The sequence below is a fragment of the Sminthopsis crassicaudata genome, chromosome 3 (assembly GCF_048593235.1).
Source record: "Sminthopsis crassicaudata isolate SCR6 chromosome 3, ASM4859323v1, whole genome shotgun sequence".
Lineage (NCBI taxonomy): Eukaryota > Metazoa > Chordata > Mammalia > Dasyuromorphia > Dasyuridae > Sminthopsis > Sminthopsis crassicaudata.
This window is the reverse complement of record NC_133619.1, coordinates 254,199,832-254,220,139: the sequence shown is the minus strand read 5'-3', so window position 1 is coordinate 254,220,139 and position 20,308 is coordinate 254,199,832. Positions and strand designations below refer to the sequence as shown.

Below are 20,308 nucleotides of genomic sequence, written 5' to 3'. Positions count from 1 at the left end.
GCTAGCCTCAGTGGACTGGGGAGGGTTTTGAGGAAAGGAGATGATTCAAAACTCAAAAATTTTTTTAAATGTTTAATTTTAAAAAATAAGGGAAAAAAAACATTGTGGAGAAAAAAATAAGACTTGGCAACTGATTGACTATATGGGATGAGTGGTAATAGTCAAGGATGGCAATAAAGTGACTAAAAGGTTAGAGGTGTCCTCAAAAGAAATAGGTAAAAGGGTAAATTTAGAGGGTTGAGATGATGTGTTCAGTTTGGGACATATTACATTTGAGAAGCTTATTGATAACAGTGGTCTTGAACTGTACCGAATTATAATCTAACTTATGGGAGCTAATAAGAATCAAGTGAGAGCATGTAAAGTAAAAACAGAAAAGGGTCTAGGACAGAGTTTTGGTATATTCCACAGATGATCTACTAATGAAGAATGAGAAATAACAGTTAAATAGTTAAGTAGAAAAAAACAGTGGTAACAAAAACCCTGAGAGTGGGATGACAATGTAAAATGCTGTTGAGTGGTTAGGAAACATAAGGATTGAGAAAAGGCCATAGATTTGGTAATTAAGAGGTCAATGGTAACTTTGGAGAAAGTAGTTTCAATGAAAGGATGAAAACCAAATTGCATAGAATTAAAAGGAGAGTGACGTGAGAGAATGTGGAAGCAACAAAGACAAATTTTTCAAGTTGGTTCAAAAATGGAGGATAATATCAGAAATGACAGGATCTAATCAAGACCAAGGTATAGTTATAGGTAGCAGGAAAGATTCCAATAGATAAGGGGAGATAATCAAAATTAGAATATAGTTTGGAAGAGAGAGATGATAGTAAGGAAAGATTGTTGAAGCAGATGAGAAAAAAGGGGATCAGGGGTATATGTAGAAAGTTTGGTCTTGGTGAGGAGTGATTTCTTTCTCATTTTTTAGAGTAAATAGATTAATGGGAAGGGATGATATCAAATCATTGTGAGATATGAAATTTACATATGTCATAATTGCTTCTCATCTCAACCAATGGTGTAAAGCTTCTGGAATAAGACTTGGTCAACAATATTGTTTGAGAGAAAACCAAGAAAACCAATGTATCAACTAAAGAAGAAGCTAGAAAGCTATTAGAGGTCTAGAGGCACCTTGAAGGTTTATAGTTGCCACAGTTGTCATTCTCAGGATGAACTACCAACTTCTCAGGAAAGAACTGTGTCAATTTTTGTTACACCCCTGGGAAGCTATCAGTGACTGAGAATGGATCTCAGAATCTGAAATATCAAATGGAGAGATAATTAGTTTTTAGCCTTCCTAAATAAATACAGGCCAGAATATTTTTTCTTTCACCTCTCTTCTTCCCCTGCTCTTTCTTCTCCCAGTGAACCCTATCTTCAACTTTTCCCAGTCTCCATTACAAGCTGAAAAATAATCAAATTTATATTCTGGAGTAGCCCAAAGTTTGAATTACAATAACTCTAAAACAGGGATTTCCAATCTAGTATCCATGAACTTGTTTTAAAAATTCTTTATTTTGGTGACTATTGTTCAATACAATTAGTTTCCATTATAATCTAACGTATCCTATGCACTTAAAAATTATTCTGAGATGGTGTCTGCAAGCTTCACCAGACTGCCAGAGATTCATGACCCAGAGAAGGTTCAGAACTTGTGCTTTTCAGAGTTTTACTTTTAGAAAAGTATCAACATTTCTTCACAGAAATAGAATGATTCAAGTTTTCATAAAGACCTCTCTGAGAAAAAAAAATTATGTTATCTATTTCTTCATAATGTTATAGCTTCATAATTTTTACATAAGGTTTCAAAAATTATTGTAATATAAGAAATGTAGTTTATCTTTTAAAAAAAATAAAAGAACCATAGCTCTAAAATTCTATAGTATATATGCTGTCCAGTTAGACTATAAAACCTGAAAACCCTTTATAATCCATCAGTGTCACTACTGGTTCTGTATCTCAAAGAGATCATAAAAGAGAAAAAAGGAACCGTATATGTAAAAATGTTTGTAGCAGCAATTTTTCTGGTGGCAAGGAATTGGAAATTGAGTGGTTGCCCATCAGTTGAGGAATAGATGACTAAGTTATGGTATATGAATGTAATGAAATATTAGTTCTATAAGAAATGATGAACAGGATGATTTCAGAAAAGCCTGCAAAAACATGAATTGATGTTGAGTGAAGTGAGCAGAACTAGGAAAATATTGTACACGATAAAGCAAGATCAATTGTAACAGATTTAGCTCTTCTCAGAAACAGTTATCCAAGACAATTCCAAAGGACCTGGAATAGAAAAACGCTATCTCTATCCAGACAGAGAGCTATGGAGACTGTGGATCGAAGCATAGTATTTTCACTTTTGCTTACTTGCTTGATTTTTCTTTCTTATGGTTTTCCCCTTTTATTCTGATATTTCTTTCACAATATGGCTATTATGAAAATATGTTTAAAATGACTATACATGTATAACATATCAGATTGCTTACTGTCTTGGATAGGGGAGAATTAAGGGAAGAAGGGAGAAAAAAATTGGGACTCAAAATCTTATAAAAATGAGTGTTAAAAATTACCTTTACATGTAATTGGAACAACAAAATACTATTGAGAGTAAAAAAAAATTATATTTTATATATATATGAAGGAGCTACCCTATAGTGAGACTCAACTGTTGATGGCAATATATATTATAACAGCTAGAATGGTGAAATCTCTACATTATTCAGAAAATTTCTTGATGTAAGCAAGATTGTAGTGTTTGGTTATTTTTTGTTGTTGTTGTTGTTGTTGTTGTTTTTATTTTTGCTGGTAATGGTAAATCAAAAATAATCTCAAAAGTCCAGCTTTAAATTCATTGCCCCCAGACACAAGATTTTAAAACTTACCTTCTGTACAGACTTGCCAACATTCACAATAGGCTGAACTACTAACTCTAAGGGATTTTGAACTTGGTCCTCTTCAAATGTAAGAAATAGTGGTCCCTGAGACAGGAAAAGAGGAAATATAGTAATAAATTATGATATTGCATTTTTAAAAAGAAAATCTACATGTTACATATTTTAATAAGATTTATATAATAAGCACTTCCCATTCCATCTTGCTATATTACAATTCAATATAAAAGAACAAAAATATGTTTTTGGCTAAAGCCCCTATGTCACTGTAATTTCAACATACAGACCAGGAAAATTCCCAGATATCAAATTATTAAGCATACTAACAAACCTAAAATCTAATATGGGAAAACTCATGTAATAAAAACATAACCAGTCATCAAATTCTTTTGTCTATCTTACTTGCCTCACAAGTCCACATTCTACGTCCCTCAAAAGGCCCTTTAGATGGGTATTAATGGGTACCTTCCTTATTCTTCTCCAAAAAAAGGGAGGACTGGAAATTGGGAGGAAGGGAGAGAAGTAACTGCATAGGCAAGGAGTCCTCTGTTGACATTCTTGCCTTTATAGCAAGGCTCACTTTCTCCTATCTTTAAATCTAGGATGTCTCTAACTTAAAGTTGAATTATTAATAATGACAATTATTATCAGTTAATGCTTTGTAGAAAGTCAAACATATCAAAGTTGGACATGAGGGAATTATAGAAAGATAGAGGAGTGATAGGTAACCTAGGATAATTTTTCCTATTCTACTCCAATACCTCTGTACCAAATAAACATGAAAAAAGTTCCCAAAGGCAGTAAATTCAGTAAGGACAAGAAAAGAACAATTTAAAAATCCATCAAAAGGTAAATTGTAAAGGGCTGAAACTCTTGAATTGATGCACTGGGGTCAGACAACAGAGCACTTAATGCTAATTACTGATTGGAAAATACTCTATTAGCATATGCTTGGAAAATGGCCCTTCCCACTATTCTGTGCTGGCTCAATCTGTTGGTGTATAAGAGAATTGTAAAAGGGATCAGAGGGTGGAGTAAGACAAACCAGAGGCACTTTTGGCAATAGAGGAAGAGAAAGAAGATATGGACATTCCTGTGTTCATTCCCTTTACTTCTACCCGTAAAGACCAAGGTCTTTTGCTTATACTGACTCCGGCTGATTCTAAGGTATCCAGGGTGCTAACTTGGCCTTCACAGTAAATGAAGAAAAAAAATAGCTAAAGACCAACTTACCAGCCTGATATTTTATCAGAAAATATAGAAGAGTTAGCAATTATAATAACCTGCTAAAAAATAAAATTTAAAATTTTTTTTATTTTTATTTTTCAACATGAAATGCTAATCAAATTCTACTTAGTATGACTTCCCACTACCAACTATGAATGTTGATCCTTCTTTTAGGTGGATTCACTTAGAAGAAAATTCCTATATACACTAAAATATTTGAAGCAGCCTTTTTTGGTAGCAAAAAACTGTAAACAAAGAAGGAATTCTTAGACTGAGGTAGATTAATGTGAAGGAATATTTGTTGTAAGAAATTATCAATCTGAAAAAAACAGAGAAGTGTGGAAAGACTTAAATGATCTTGTAATCCTTGGCTTCAGGATATGGACCTTTTCCTCATTGTGGACATCCAATCTCTTAATTTCTTAATTCTCTCACAAACCATTTACCTTGCACTTGTCACCTTCTTAATCAATTCACTATTTTAATCTCAGGGCAGCTCTTTCAAACTTTTTCATCTTCCTTCCCTCACACTCTCAAATGAGAAGTCTGCTCCATATTTTCCAAAAAACATTTTATCTCAAAATTAGAGAGTTTCACCATGAGCTCCCTCATTTCCTATGCCTCAGATGCCTTCTGTCACCATCTTCTCCTTCATCCTTGTATCACCCTAAGAAATGTCTTTACTCTTCACCAATGTTAATCTAATCCCTTTTAAATGATCCTATTCCACCCACTTCATTGCTCATTTTTAATTTCCCCACTCCTCTACTAACTTTTCTATTGTATATTATATATCCATTTCTCTCCTTTCATAACCCTCCTGAAAAAGAACCCTCCCTTATTCACTCCATCCTTGCTAATTACCATTCTATAACCTTTGTTTGTACCCTTTGTCGTTAAAACTCTATGAAAAGATCATCTACAATAAGTATTACTACTTTCTGTCATTTCTTCCTCTCTCTTCTTCACTCCTAAAAATTCAACTTCTGATCCCATCATTTCACCAAAACTGCTTTTTCCAAAGGTACCAATAATCTCTTAATCGACAAATCTAATGGCCTCTTCTCAATTTTCATTGTCTTCAACCTCTCTGTAACCATTGACACTACTGATTATCATCTCCTTGATATTCTGTTCTCTCTAGGTTTTTGAGGCACCACTGTCTCCTGGTTCTCCTCTTGCCTTTATAAATGCTACTTTTTTTCTGTGCTAGATCCTTATTGGGATCACATTTTTAAATTATAGGTATTCCACAGAGTTCTATATTGAACTTTCTTCTCTTTTCCTGTTACACTACTTCACTTGGTGATTTCATCAGTTCCCATGAATTTAATTAACATCTTTATGCTAACCATTCTCAAATATCCCTATTCTGCCCCAAACTCTCTGCTGACTTTCAATGTCCTATCTCCAATTGCCTTTCAGATGTCTTAAACGGAATATAGATAGTTTGCCAAGGAGATGTCTAAAACTGAACTCGTTATTTTCCTTCTAAATTTTTTCCCTCCTTTTTTTATTCCCTATTACTTCCAAAGGCAACTTTATTCTCTCTATTCTCTCAGTCCCTTAGACTGAAATATCCAATCTCTTCCCAAGGCTCATTGATTTCATTTTTGCAACATCTTTTATAGATGCCCCTTTTCTCCTCTGACATTACAAATACGTTGGTGCAGGCCCACATCACCTATTGCAATAGTCTACTGGGGGCTCTGCTTGCCTTAGTCTTTTTCCATTCCAATCCATCCTTCATTCAGGCAGTGATTTTCCTAAAGTGCAGGTCCAATCATATCACCCCCTTGCCTCTGTTTAGTGTTCAAAGCCTTTCATAACCTAGCCCTTTCCTACTTTTCCAGTCATCTTATACCTTACTCCCTGACATACATTCTTTTATCCAGTGACATGTCTTCTTGATGTTCCACAAATCCTTATTGGTTTAAGATGTTTTCTCCAGCTATCCTTCTTGCATGGAAGGCTCTCCCTACTCATCTCTGCCTCCTAGTTTCCTTTTAAGTCCCAACTAAAATGTCATCTTTTACAGGAAGCCTTTTCCAACCCCTTCTTTAATCATTTCCTATTTATCCCATTGAGGTATATGGTATGTTCAGAGAGGACTAGCACCTCTGGTATGAAGGCTTGCCAAGACTTTTTAAAGGCTGCTCATCATTTAAGATCTTATGACCTTGTAGCCATCCTTTCTCCATTAATGAATAATGGTCAGGAATTTAGTTTGATCCTAAAAATTATTTCTCCTAGTTTGGTGTCCACCTATCACCCAATTCTCATCTGTATCTCTAAAGCTATAGTGTGTTCAATGGCCACACCCCAGGAAAACTGTATGGGTAGATGGGCTAAAGCAAGATAAAAATAATCAGCAAGTCTCAAACCCATTATTAAATTGTGAGGGGGGGGGGTGTTTCTACTACAAGCATGTGAAGACTTCCCAGAGCAGAATGGGGGGATTAGAACAATTTATTCCAATGGCCATGGAGGTAGTTGAAGCAGACACTATGGGGCACTTAGAGCTTAGTAAGACATTAAAGATGCCAAGTTTATCCACTGCAAGCCGGACCATCAACAGTCATCTTGATTTTTGTCATTCCACTGGACTTCAATAACTGGAAGAACCAGTAAAGCTGACTTTTAAGTACTCTCTCTGAAATCCAATCCACAACAAGTCAAGACATCACCTGTGATGTCATTAGTTCTCTTCAAAAACAAAAGATAAACAAAATGTATCCTACATATAGCTTGTTTATATATATTTCTTTGCTTGCCCCTTTAGAGGCAGGGATTGTCTTTCTATCTCTCTCTCTCTCTCTTTTTAAGAACAGCTTTTTATTTTTCAAAATACATGCAAAAATAATTTTCAACATACACCCTTGCAAAGCCTTGTGTTCCAAATTTTTCTCCCTCTCTTCCTCCCAGCCCCTCCCCAGACAGTAAATAATCCAATGTTAAATATGTTCAATTCTTCTACACATATCTCAGTTATCATACTGCACAAGAAAAATCAGATAAAAAAGGGAAAAAAATAAGAAAAAACAAAAAGGAAGCAAACAGCAACAAAAAAGGTGAAAATACTATGTTGTGACCCACATTCAGTCCCCCCAGTCCTCTCTCTGGATGCAGATGGCTCTCTCCATCACAAATCTACTGGAATTGGCCTGAATCTCCTCATTGTTAAAAAGAGCCAATTTCATCACAGTTGATTATCACATAATCTTGTTGCCACTGTTTATGATGTTCTCTTGGTTCTACTCACTTTTTATCTCTTTTTGTGTCTTTTTATTTTTAGAATAGTGCCTGGCACACAGTAAGCACTTAATATATGCTCATTAGCTGATTGATTGGGAAATCAATAATCCCAATCTGTGCGGAAGGGCACATTTGGCAAGAATGAGTTGAAAGTTCTAGATTTCTTCTGGCTTCTAATTTTGAATAAGAAGATGGGTAATATTGATTTCTTTTCACATTGCTGAAGAAAGAGAAAGACTCAGACTTGGCCAACATGTAGAAAAATTGGCTATCTTTATCATGTCTCTACAACTTGATAAACCAGGGACTTTAGGCAATTTATCCTTGGTTGAGGTTTGAAATTCATTCTTTTGGTTGAGCTGAACTAGCTCATTTCCAATGAGAAAGGTCCTTCATTTTATATTAACTGACATTTTTCTCATACATACACTTTTTCTGATTTGTTCGCTATTGATATAAATAATATATGTGTGTGTTTCTTCATTATTTGATATGTGTGTTCATTGTGGCTTGGTTATAAACATTATTTCCCCACTAATGAATAGTGATCAGGAATTTAGCTTGATCTTAAAAACTTACTTCCTCTAGATGATTAATATTTAAAGGATCATATAGACATAATTCTAGCCCATTACTCTGTCTTTCAGAGGAGAAAAGAATAAACAGCCTGAAGCCCCAACCTCTTGCCTCCCTTCTTGACAAGAATTAAGGTCTCCCTTGGAAAAGAGATGCTAGGGATCTCTATTCTTGTCTCTCTAAGAGCAACCATCAGACAGAACCACATGAACATATAGAAGACATATGGGTGAAATAAAACAAACCCGCACATGATACCCTGTTACAATCTAATGTGGAGTAAAGTCGTATCAATAATTTACATGATTACAAAAAAAGAAAATCAATGAAAAGAAAAAAAAAAAAAAAAAGGAAAATGTCAAAAAAAAAATTCCTACCCAACTCCTTTGCAAAGGTAGGAGCTCTATATTTTCAGATGTTTAAAAAATGCATTAATTTGTTTTGTTTTTATTTTTTCCTTTTCTATAGTCCTTTTAAAATTTACATAAAATAGGCCTTTGGAAGGGAAGGAAGAGAGAAAACAAAAGAGAAGGATACTAGGAAAAATGCTGGTGAAATTTTAAAAAATGATAAAAAGACAAAAAAAAGTAAAAAAATAAAAGAGCATTATTTTAGGGGAAAATTTTATATTTATTTTTCTAGTTATCTATAATAACAATTTTTTTATATTATTCTTTAAAATTTTGAGTTTCAAATTCTCTTCCTCACTTTTAACCTTTCCTCCCTTCATGAGAAGGCAAGCAATTTAATATAGATTATACATGTGCAGATATTTTCATATTAATCATATTGCAACAGAAAATAGACCAAAAAAAAAAAAACCAAGAAAAATAAAGTATAAAAAAACCAAAAGTATGCTTCAAATTATATTCAGATTTCATCAGTTTTTTCTCTGATGGTAGAAATAATTTTTTATTTAGGTATTTTGGAATTGTCTCAGATCACTGTATTGAGCAGAATGGCAGTCATTCACAGTTGATCAGTTACTGTTACTGTGCACAATGTTCTTCTGGTTCTGCTCACTTAAATTTGCATATGTTAATATGTCTTGTCAGCTTTTTATGAAAGCATTCTGATTTTCATTTATTAAAGCACAACTGTATTTCATCTCATGATCCTATGATCATGATCACTCAACTTGTTCAGCCATTCCCTAATTGATGTGCATCCTCTCATTTTCCAATTCCTTACCACCACAAAAAGAACTGCTATAAATAAGTAAATACTTTTCAACTTTTTTTTTTTTAATCTCTTTGGTATATAGACATAGCAATGATATTACTGGATCCAAGGATATGCACAGTTTTATAGCCTTTGGGTAGAGCTCCAAATTGCTCTCCAGAATGGTTGGATAGGTTCACAATTTCATTAACAATGCATTAAATGTCCCAATTTTTCCACATCTCCTCCAATATTTCTCATTTTCCTTTTCTGAATTATTAACTAACCTGATAAATATGAGATAGTACCTCAGAGTTGTTTTAATTTGCATTTCTCCAATCAATAATGATTTAGATCATTTTTTCATGACTATAGCTTTGATTTCTTTTGAAACTGCCCATTTATATCCATTGATTATTTATCAATTGAGAAATGATTCATATCCTTAGAGATTTAACTCAATTCTTTATATATTTGAGAAATGAGGCCTTTATCAGAGAAAGTATAAAAAAAAAATTTCCCAGTTTTCTGTTTTCCTTCTAATCTTGGCTGAACTGATTTTGTTTATGTGAAAGCATTTTAATTTAATACATCTAATAATGCTCTCTTATCTTTTGTTTGGTCACAAATTTTTCCCTTATCCATAGATCTCATAAGTAAATTATTCTATAATTTGCATGTTATCACCCTTTATGTCTAAATCTTGTACACATTTTGATCTCATTTCAGAATACAATGTGAGATGTTAGTCAATGCTTAGTTTTTGCCAAACTGCTTTCTAGTTTTTCCAACAATTTGTCAAATATTGAGTTCTTATCCCCAAAGCTTAGATATTCGCACTTATCAAACACTACATTATCATGGTCATTTACCACTGTATATTATGTACCTGATTAATTTCATTGATATACTATTCTATTTCTTAGCCAGTATCAGATTGTTTTGATAATCTCCACTTTATAAGACAATTTGAGATCTGGTAATGTTAAGCTCCTTCCTTCATGGGTTTGGTTTTGTTTTGTCTTGTTTTTACTGATTTCCTTGATTGTTCTTCCAGATGAAGTCTGTTATTATTTTTTGTAGTTCTATAAAATTTTTTTGGTAGTTTGATTGGTATGGCACTGAATAATTAAATTAATTGAGGTAGAATTGTCATTTTTTTATATTGGCTCAGCTTACCCATGAGCAATTACTATTTATGTATTTATTTATATCTGACAGTTTCTATGAAAAGTGTTTTATTATTGGGTTCATATAATTGCTGGATTTGTCTTGGAAAGTGGAAAGAACATCATTATTGTATAACATAGGTTGTATAGAGTTACATGTAGATATTTTTTCTGCTTACTTATGTATGACAACAAAGGAATTATGGGAGTCTTTTTAAAAGATCTCCATTAGGCTCCAAGTTCCTTCAGAGGAGAAATTTTTTTTAATTTATTTTTTACTATTCTTTGTATTCCCAGTTCTTAGCACGATGTGTCATGGATACTTAATAATGCTTACTGAATTCACTGATTATGGAAGCTTGAAATGGAAGATGGCACAGAGTACCCTTAACTGTTAGGTCAGAGAAACTGAAGGCCAGAGTTTACAAAAGTAAGTAGTTACTGCCACTCTTGCTTCTCTTCCACTCCAGCTATAAAATGTATGGCCTGGTTTAAATTATGGCTGGATAGTTGGATGAAGTAGGGATGACTGCCTTTTCTCCAAACCTGTCTCCATATGGCCATGGATGGGTACATAATCAGCTCTAATTCTTTGATGTTTGTGGTGGATGTGTCAGATTGGAGGAAATACTCGGAGTTCCAAAAGTTCCAAAAGTTCTGGGATCAGAACTTATATGGATCAGTTTTGTTGTCCTGAGTGGTGATAGGATGGAAGCAAGTAAATATTCTGCATTAAAGAGAATAAAGAATAACAGGAGAGTAGAGCCAAACTTAGCCTATGCTAAAATCATGCAAGTGCTGGGAGTCAATGAAGGGTATAATGTTTCAGTATCTTCATGTTTTAAAGAGATTTAAATATGTCTCCCAACTGATTATAACCATACTGATAAGTTGAATTACTGAATTCTTTTCTAATTCTGTTAATATGGACTACTATTCTTTGATGCTGAGCACTGCTTTTTGTGGGTCATATAAATTACCTGAACTATATAAGATTCATATTTATATATTGAATACTTTTGATACTTTCTCCCTTAGTGGTAATCTGAAACTAGGAGGAAACCTGAAATTTACAAACCTCATTTACTATAAATAGCATCCCATAATTACATTTTAAAAATGAATTAATGAGTGTGAGAAAAGGGAGCCGCCCTTCTTGGGAAAAGTAGTTCACTCCAACATTGAATTGAGTCTATAAATTATATAGGCTAGGCATAGGACAATGAAGGGTGAATGCTCTCAAGAATGACCTCCCAAAGTGATTACCTTACAGTAAACAACTTTCATTTGATCTAATAAATGCTCCAATCCTCTTAAAAAATACATTCCATCCACACACAAAAAAAAGTTTTCTTACCGATTTTTTTTTTCAGAAAAGAAGGCTTTGCCCTTTACTGTTGTTTTATTGTTTTATATTTAAACCACCTGTATCTCATAATGAAAACTGAAAACAATCAAAAACAATATAAAAGCTAGAATATTTTTTGTAAGTTAAACCACCAACCAATGTTTACAATTTGGCAAGTGGCCATGTTAGGAATTCTAAAGAATATATTAAAAACTACAAAAATATTCTTAATCTTATTTTGCTGTAACATGTCCCAACTAAACAAACAAACAAGGGAAAAATATAATCCATTTTTGAAGTATTGGAATAATGGTTTCAAACACACATACATATAATAGAGAAATCTATTGTGATGCAATTCCTGGCTTCCAGGATTAAGGTGTGTTTTAGTAAAACAAGCCAGAAAAGGAGTGTCATTAATATAAGAGATGTTTTGTAAACCAGAAAACTAGGCCAAGAGAATCATAAAACATATAAGACCAAGCAGTGAACTAATCTAAATGAGAGATTAGAACTGTTTTCTATTGGATGTAGGAAACAAGATGTTAATTTAAAGATACCACAGTATGGTCTTTAACAGACAATGAAGAATATATCTGTGAAAGAATTTAAACAAAAATAATGAAAATAAAAACATTTTGCCATGGAAGATGAAACTTGAGAGGCTGTATTTTCTCATTACTGAGAAAAAAAAAAGTGCAAATCTAATGCAGTTCTTTCTTCTTTTCAATTTACCTTACAAGTCTGCGAAGTTAAACATGAGTACAGCTTGCCTATAGAATTCATACTATATTTATATAGACATCAGATTAACCTGCTTTACAAAGATGGAGAGGAGACAAGGAAAACATGAAGGAGAGAATTCTTTAGAGAAAAGGTTTGTTATCAATGGTTAGCATTTCACATGTATCTGTCTTTAAAAAAAAAAAAATAAGAGCATTTCAATATGAATCAAACTCCTTTGTCATGCAAAATTTTCTTTTGCACCAGCTGATATCTTATCTTTTCAAGTCTACTTACCCATGATTCTCACACACTCTTTATGATCCAACCATTCTGACTTGATCATAATGACTTACACCTGCCCATTTCCTATCTCTGTGTCTTTGGCAATACCAAACAGCTAGAATACTTCTCTTCTTACTTTCTACCTCCTGGAATCCATGAGAGGCAGCCTCAAACATATGGTATTACTGTGGTTAAGTTACTTAATCTGTCTGCTTCAATATCCTAATTATAAAATGGATGTGATAATAATATCACCTATCTCTTAAGAGTTAATGTGTAAATGAAATAAAATAAAATGCTTTGTAAACTTTAAGAAAAAAAATAAAAATAAAGAGCATTTCAATATACATAGGAGAACATCAAAACATGAATTTTCATTTCAAAGTAGTCCTAATTAATTATGCTTCTGTCGGTTACCTTTTGTGAATTTCTTTTAAAAGTAATTCATTGAGAAACAAAATAGGAAGAAACAGTACAATCCATTTCTCCCTAACAATTATTACAATAATGACTTAGAATGAGACACCAAATGAAGTAATGATTAGAAAATCCAAGAAAAAATCACAGTGAGTCATGTTTCTGGCTCAAATCAGAAAAAGAAGACAGAAAGAAATCTTCAGGTATTGAGGACAGGATTTAGCCAGCAGCAGTCAGCTTCTTCCCCTCCCAGATTCATTCTTCCATTCATATATTTATTAGAATTTTGGGAGGGGACTAAGTGAAATAGAAGATTCTTGGCCTCTATTGCTACTGCTTAGCCTTAATCACAGAAAGAGTGAAATATCAGCTAAACTGAGACCTGTTGAAGAAGGCCAAAGTCTCCCATTGCATCCAACGCCATCTCCAGTCATTCTGATCTATATCTGGCCACTGGACCCAGATGGCTCTGGAGGGGAAAGTGAGGCAGGTGACTTTGCACAGCCCCCCCTCACTTAAATCCAATTTACTTGTATGTCATGGCATCAGCTCCCTGATGTCATAGACTTCTTGGGAAAGGGAGGTCAAGCAACAACAACCAAACAGGAACAAACCTACAATTAAGTTATCCAAATCTGAACTGTTTACAATGGCTCTGACCAAAAAAGAAACAACCAGATTTCAAACAATACCAGAATGTGTTAGGCACAGTGAAATCTTTCTCCTGAGCTGCTGCAGAGACCCATGAAGAACACAATGCTTCATAAACAAAGAAAGCATAAATCCAAAGCAGAAACAAACATAATGAAGGACTAGACTCTTTCTTAGATAATGTCATCTCAAATCTTTCCAAAATAGGAATTATGTACAAGAGATAAAACAATTTCAAATATCCCCAAAACTCAATACCAAGAACCATAAGGAAATAAAAACTTGAAGTAAAATCAAAGAAAGCTGACCCCAATCTCTAATCCATTTATTCAGAACTCTCTATCCTACTAGACATTAATATTGGGAAAGAGGCTGCAAGCCAGACTGTGGAATTGCAAAAGAATTTTCTGTGCACTCTCCTCACCTCAGACAGTTCCCCCAGAAAACAAAAAGGCAGAAGATTATTTTGTCAATGCTCTGTGCTGCAACAATCCTCAGAGGATGAAGAAATAAAGGAATTGGGGGCGAGATACTAGAGACAGAGATAGAGTGTGTGTATGTGTGTGGTGTGTGTGTTATGTACCAGGCCTGTCTGAAGCAAAGGGGACTGGCAGCTTGGGTAGGTTCTTCCCCTCCAGAAGTCACTTGGAGCACTAACTGTTGTTTGTCCTTTGTTCTTGAAGAGGACCATGACATCAGGGAGGGAATGCTGTGACATTCTGGTGAATTGGATATCAGTAAGGGCTCTACAAGGTCACCTATCTCACTTTCCCCTCCAAGCTACTTGGGTCCAGTGGCAAGATATCAATCAGGACAGCTGAAGGTGGCCATCAGGACAGCTGAAGGTGGCCCTGAATGCAATGGGAGACTTTGGCCTTTTTTAAGCTATGGTTTTTAACAGGTCTCTGTTTGACTGAGGTTGCACCCATTCAGTGATTAAGGTTAGGTAAAAATTGAAGCAAAGCATCTGATTTGAGTCTTGCAACAGCCCTGGAAGGTAGGTGCTATTATTTTTAAAGTGAGGAAACTGAGGCACTCAAATTGACTTGCCCAGGTTTCTCAGCTACCTTTGGTGTCTGTCACTCAAATCTCACCTGTGGCTCCAAGAAGCCATAGCATGTACAGCATCTAAACTATCTGGGCAGACAGGCTAAACTAGGTTAAGGGTAACTAACAGGTCTCAAACTTATTGGTGACTTAGGGGGATGTCTCCCCCAAGCATGTAAAGACATCTCCCAGCAGACAGTGTTTCAACAGCCACAAAGACAGCTGAAGCAGGCAGACATTTAGAGCTTGGTCAGACATCAAAGATGCCCAGGACATCCAATGCAAACTGGGCCATCACCAGTGGTCTTGATTTTTCTCTTGCCACTGGACTTCAATTTCTCTGGAAGAAAAAGTGAGGCTGATGACTTTTTACAACTCTACCTTAATCTAACTTAAATCCAATTCACATTCAAGTCAAGGCAATCCTGTGGTGTCATTGGCCCTATTTAAAAACAAAGGATGAATAACAACTTTTTTTTAATTATAGCTTTTTATTGACAAAACATATGCATGGGTAATTTTTCAACACTGACCTTTGCAAAAACTTCTGTTTCAACTTTTCTCCTCCTTCCTTCCACCCCCTCTCCTAAATGGCAGTTAATCCCATAAATGTTAAATATGAATAACAACTTTTAAATGGTGCCATACCATGATCCATCTTAGTATGTAGAACAGAGAAGAGAGGTGAAAGATTATGTTAATTAAGTAAAATGAATATACTGAGGTCCTGAATCAAAGGTATTTGAGGAAGTATTAAATGTCTGTTAAAGTCCCTAGTTATAAAGTCTGGAGTTGTGAAGGAGAGAAAGTCTGTGAGTCAGCCACTAAAAGAAATCAAGAGTCCTAAAGGTTAGTGGACAACAAGCTACCTGAAATTTGATTGGGTAGGAAATGTGGATTGAGTGAATCTCAAAGGAGGAGAGGTTACTGGTAAATAACCTGGAAGGGGCAATGGGGATCAACGAGTATCCCAATTCTGTAGAATTCTTAAACCTGGAATGAGTAAAGCCTCTAACTTCAGACATTTTTAACTATGTGGCCTGAGCAAGTCACTTAACCTTATTTCTCTCATTTTTCTCCTCCATAAAATGAACTGGAGAAGGAAATAGCAAACCACTTCAGTATTTTTGTCAAGAAAACTCCATTGGGAGTCTTCAAAGAATCAAACAATAAGTAGAAAGGCTGGACAGCAGCTGGAGAGTAGTAGAAGATAATGAATATGAGTTAAGGAAGGTAGGATAATTGTTTCTTGGGAGACAGATAGTTTTTAGGCCCTTTTTCTTCAGACCTAGCTCAGCCTTGCAGCTTTCCCTCTTTTCCTCAATTCCTCCCTAGGCTCTTTCCTATTCTAAACTAGTTAGATCTGGGGGTGCAGTATGTTAATAGGGTCTCTATACAAAGGGGGAAATTCCAAGAAAGTGTCAGATGGAAGTTCAAAATTTAAAATTTGTTTTTGGGTTTTTTTGAAAGTTAAAGAGCTAAAAGGATCTGAAAAAATGACTTTTGCCATCTTGGTAATCATATCATTGTCTCTTTAAAAAACTGTTTAACAGTTCATTTTTTGCACCTTTTTGTTCTTTATATATTGAAATATAATGATTAAATGCTTACTTTCTTAAATGATGGACTTTATAAATATTAAAAAGACAACTAAAACCCCAAACCATTAACTACTGATTCATATACCTATTTTCATTTTTAAAAAAAATTATGAGAATGATCTTTATACTTTTTGAGAGTCTTTGCTAAAACTATATAAAGGGAATATTCTGAGTGGCAGAGCTGGTTGCTTCACTTTGGTGTGATGAATATTACCTTTTCCAAAAAGAGGGGTCTTTGGAGATATTTTTGGGCAAGTACTATAAAAATTTCAATGAACTATATTTCATCGCAGATCCCAGATTTCTAAATGCTTGACTGAAAGGTACTTATACCTCTGGAGGGATTGTAACTCTTCCAATCTAAAGAAGAGAGGGGAAGACTTATCTTTTCTCCTAAAGGAAACAGCCTCCACAAACAAGTTTTACCTAACTAAAATTTAAAAATAAATTAGTCAGCAAATAATACCTACAGGGATATATTACAAAGTTCAAACTTCTACTACAAGGAACAAAGGGAAAAAAAGATTGCATTCGAAGAGGTCCTGGGTAGCCAGGTAGGTTTTAGTAGAGAAAGCCCAGAAGTACTGATAGGATTATAATACTCCTAAAGGTAAACCGGAAGGAGCAACAGATAGAATCACCTCAATTTTAAGTGAGCCTTTAGTTCTTAAACTAGCCCTCCATAGGGTCCTCCCACTTCACAGCACCTTTCTTCTTGTTACAGCTAACCCTTTTTAGGGTCCTAAATCCTTTTTAGGATTAGCCCACCAGTCCATGATGAAATCCTCTTCCACTCTACTTCCCAGCCCTTTCTTTATGAATATAGCCCACCAATCAATGGCATAATCCCACTTGATGACATCTTTCCCTTTAATGGAATCTTCCTTCTGGTTACTACTGGGGAACTTGTCTTACTCCTTGTTAATTGCTAAAACTCTTTTCCTTGCTAAAAATCTTTATAGATTTATTCCACTCTTAGCAGCATAATAAAATCTTTGCCCCTTGATTTGGAGGAGGTTTCATTTTACAAGGTTCTTTTTTTTTTTTTTTTTTCCTGAGGCAATTGGGGCTAAGTGACTTGTCCAGGGTCACACAGCTAGGAAGTGTCAGATGTTTGAGATCAAATTTGAATTCAGGTCTTCCTGACTTCAGGGCTGGTGCTCTATCTACTGTACCATTTAGCTGCCCCTAATTTACAGATGCTTTTGAAATCTAAAGGCTAAAGATCCTCTTTAGTCAAACTCCATATCCTTTTCTACATAGATCTACATAGAGAAAAGTTTCTTCATAGGCTATTTGTGATTTTGTTAATGCACCAAGCCCCAGAATATTGCAAAGACTCCTTTCCACTCAATTACTCAAATGGGGAAAAAAAAAAAAAAAGAGGATGCTTATTGTCTGGACTATCATATGTTGTATAAATGACCCATTGTGATAGATGTTTTATTATTTAACAGGGTTTCTATGCTTCCCCCAAACCCTGCCCTAAGCAATATGAGTTAATTTTTCCTAAAAGGTGATAAAGCTATCCTCAGGGTCTGATTTGCTGAAAGGTTTTCTGGTATAGATGGTTTCATCCAAATATAGTCCAAACTCTTTTGACTTATTTGGATGTCTGAAGACTATATAAGTCACCATCTATACTGCCCTACTGTGTAGATTTGCTTCCATAGGGAGACAAGTGAGGCTGAATGTATAGAAACTAAGTGCCACTAAATCTTATTATATCATCATTAGGTATACTTCCTTTTGTTAACTCTTAAATGACTTAGGAATGCCTCTTTTTAATTCAGTAAGAAGGCAGAGCAATGGCTAAGGACTTGCCTGAAATGAGCAGAACCAGGTAAAAATGGTACAGAGTAACATCATCACTATATGATGATCTGTAAAATGTATGGGATTACCTGCCATGGGGGGGGGGGGAGGGAGTGGAAGGAGGGAGGGGATAATTTGGAAAAATGAATAAAAAAAAAACAAAAAGCACTATATGATGATCAACTGTGAATGACTTAGTTATCCCAGACAATTCCAGAGGACTTATGCTGAAAAATGTTATCCACTTTCAGATAAAGAACTAATGCAGTTTAGATGCAAATTGAAGCATACTTAAAAAAAACTGTTTCTTTTTGCGTGAGTTTTCTTTCACAACATGACTAATATGGAAATTTGTTTTGTATGATTGTACATATATAATCTATATGAAGTTGCTTACTATCTTAGGGAAGGGGTTAAAGGAAGGAGAGAAAAATTAGAACTCAAAAATTTTTAACATGAATATCAAAAATTGTTTTTAACATGTAATTGGAGAAAGAAAATATTGAATAAAAACAGAAAGAAAAAACATAGACAAGAGTCAATTTTTCTAAGTACAAGTATCAATCTAGCCAAACTCATCCAATATTGCCCTGCAAAAACAGCTGAAATCTAGGTGTAAATCGAGGTAAATTGAGGGAAAAAAAACACTTTTTCCAGCCCAACCAAAGGGTTTAGCAGGAAAGGTCCTGGTAAATAAAGAATGGCCTGGAATGCATATGGCCGCAACAACAGTAATGGAAATGTCTGCCACAGCAGTAAACAGCTTCAGCTCTCAGCTCAGAGACAATAAAGGAGTAAAATAACTGATCACAAAGTGATTACAAAGAACTTTTTGCTGTCAAAGGATACAAATCCTGGCACTGTTTAACTCTATTGCCCATATACAGTTTTGGAAAGTTTCAGGAAAGAGAGGAGCACTTGCAGTTAGTCACAAAGACACAGGATCCTTGTCCATGATTCCAAGGCAGAGAAGAGTGCTAGCTCTTCAATTGTAGGGAAATAAGGGCCCTTCTTGGATAAACCAGAGTGCAGACCAGAAAAGCAGTGACTACACCTCTCCCTGGATCATATTACTTTGGAAGCACCAAAACTTGCAGATCCTGTAGCACAAAAAAGCCTGAGATTGGAAACAGTGCTTTTTTCACCCCAAGGTCAGCAGAACCCAACTTTAACATAAAGTTAAAAGTCAAGAAATAGGCTGAAAAAAGGAGCAAACAACAACAAAAAAGTGCTTAACAATAAAATGCTACTACAGCAGGAGGGAAAACATAGACACAAATTCAGAAGACAACAACAGGGAAAAATTTGTGTTAATTAGATACAATTCTAATAAGAATGACCAAAAGAGTAAAAAAGAGAGAAAGAGAGAGAGAGAGAGATAAAAGTGATAAAGGAAAAATTGGGAAAAGAAATTAGAGTGATGCAAGAAAATTATGAAAAGAGAATTAACAGTTTAGCTGTTATTACTGTTGTTGCTTGTCCTTTATTCTCAAAAAGGACCACAACAGCAAGGAAGTTATGCCATGACATGCAAGTAAATTGGATTTAAATGAGGGAGGGCTATACAAGGTCACCTGCTTCATTTTCCCCTCCAGAGTCATCTGGATCCAGTGGCCAGATACAGACCAGGACTAGAGATGGCCCTGGGTACAATGGGAGAACTTGACCTTTTTAAGTGCATTGTGATTGAGGTCTCACCATTACTAAGACTAGGTAGAAGGTAATGTAAAGAATCTTCTCTTTCACCCAATTAAAAAAAAAAATCTAAATCTAAATAATCTGGGAGGAAAAGACCCTTAGAGTGTCTGGCCAAAGCAGAAATAATTGCTATTTGCAATCAATCAGGACCCAAACAATAACCAAATGAGACTTGGCCTGCCAATACTGGTGGCCAATCAATGAGAATTAGAGTGGTTTTGGTTTAAGGTGAAGTCCTTAATAAAGAAATCCAGTCAGTAACCCCAAGATATCTTGGGAGGGTTTCAGAAATGTAAAATGAAAAAAGAAAGCTTTTAATATTTCTGTATATGATATAGACAGAAGAAGGGAAGGAAGAAAGGAGGGAATAGGGAGGAGGGGAAGGAATGAAAGAAGGAAGGAAAGGAAAAAGGGAAGGAAGGAAGGAAAGAGGGATGAGGGAAAGGA

The 20,308-nt window shown here is 34.9% G+C and overlaps 1 protein-coding gene across 5 annotated transcripts in view; it reads right to left on the bottom strand.

Annotated features, from left to right (window-relative positions):
- The window catches only part of C2CD2 (C2 calcium dependent domain containing 2), a 114,001-nt gene that overhangs the window by 79,565 nt on the left and 14,128 nt on the right, over positions 1–20,308 (bottom strand). For 4 of the 5 annotated variants that reach the window (XR_012487985.1, XM_074300481.1, XM_074300483.1 and 1 more), the window contains one exon: positions 2,880–2,975. The exons of the other annotated variant lie outside the window; for it this stretch is intronic. Coding sequence is in view for 3 of the 4 variants with exons in the window: in XM_074300481.1 (XP_074156582.1) it covers positions 2,880–2,975 (96 nt within the window). In the remaining variant the exon portion in view is untranslated. The remainder of the gene's footprint in view (positions 1–2,879; positions 2,976–20,308) is intronic. 5 annotated transcript variants of the gene reach the window in all.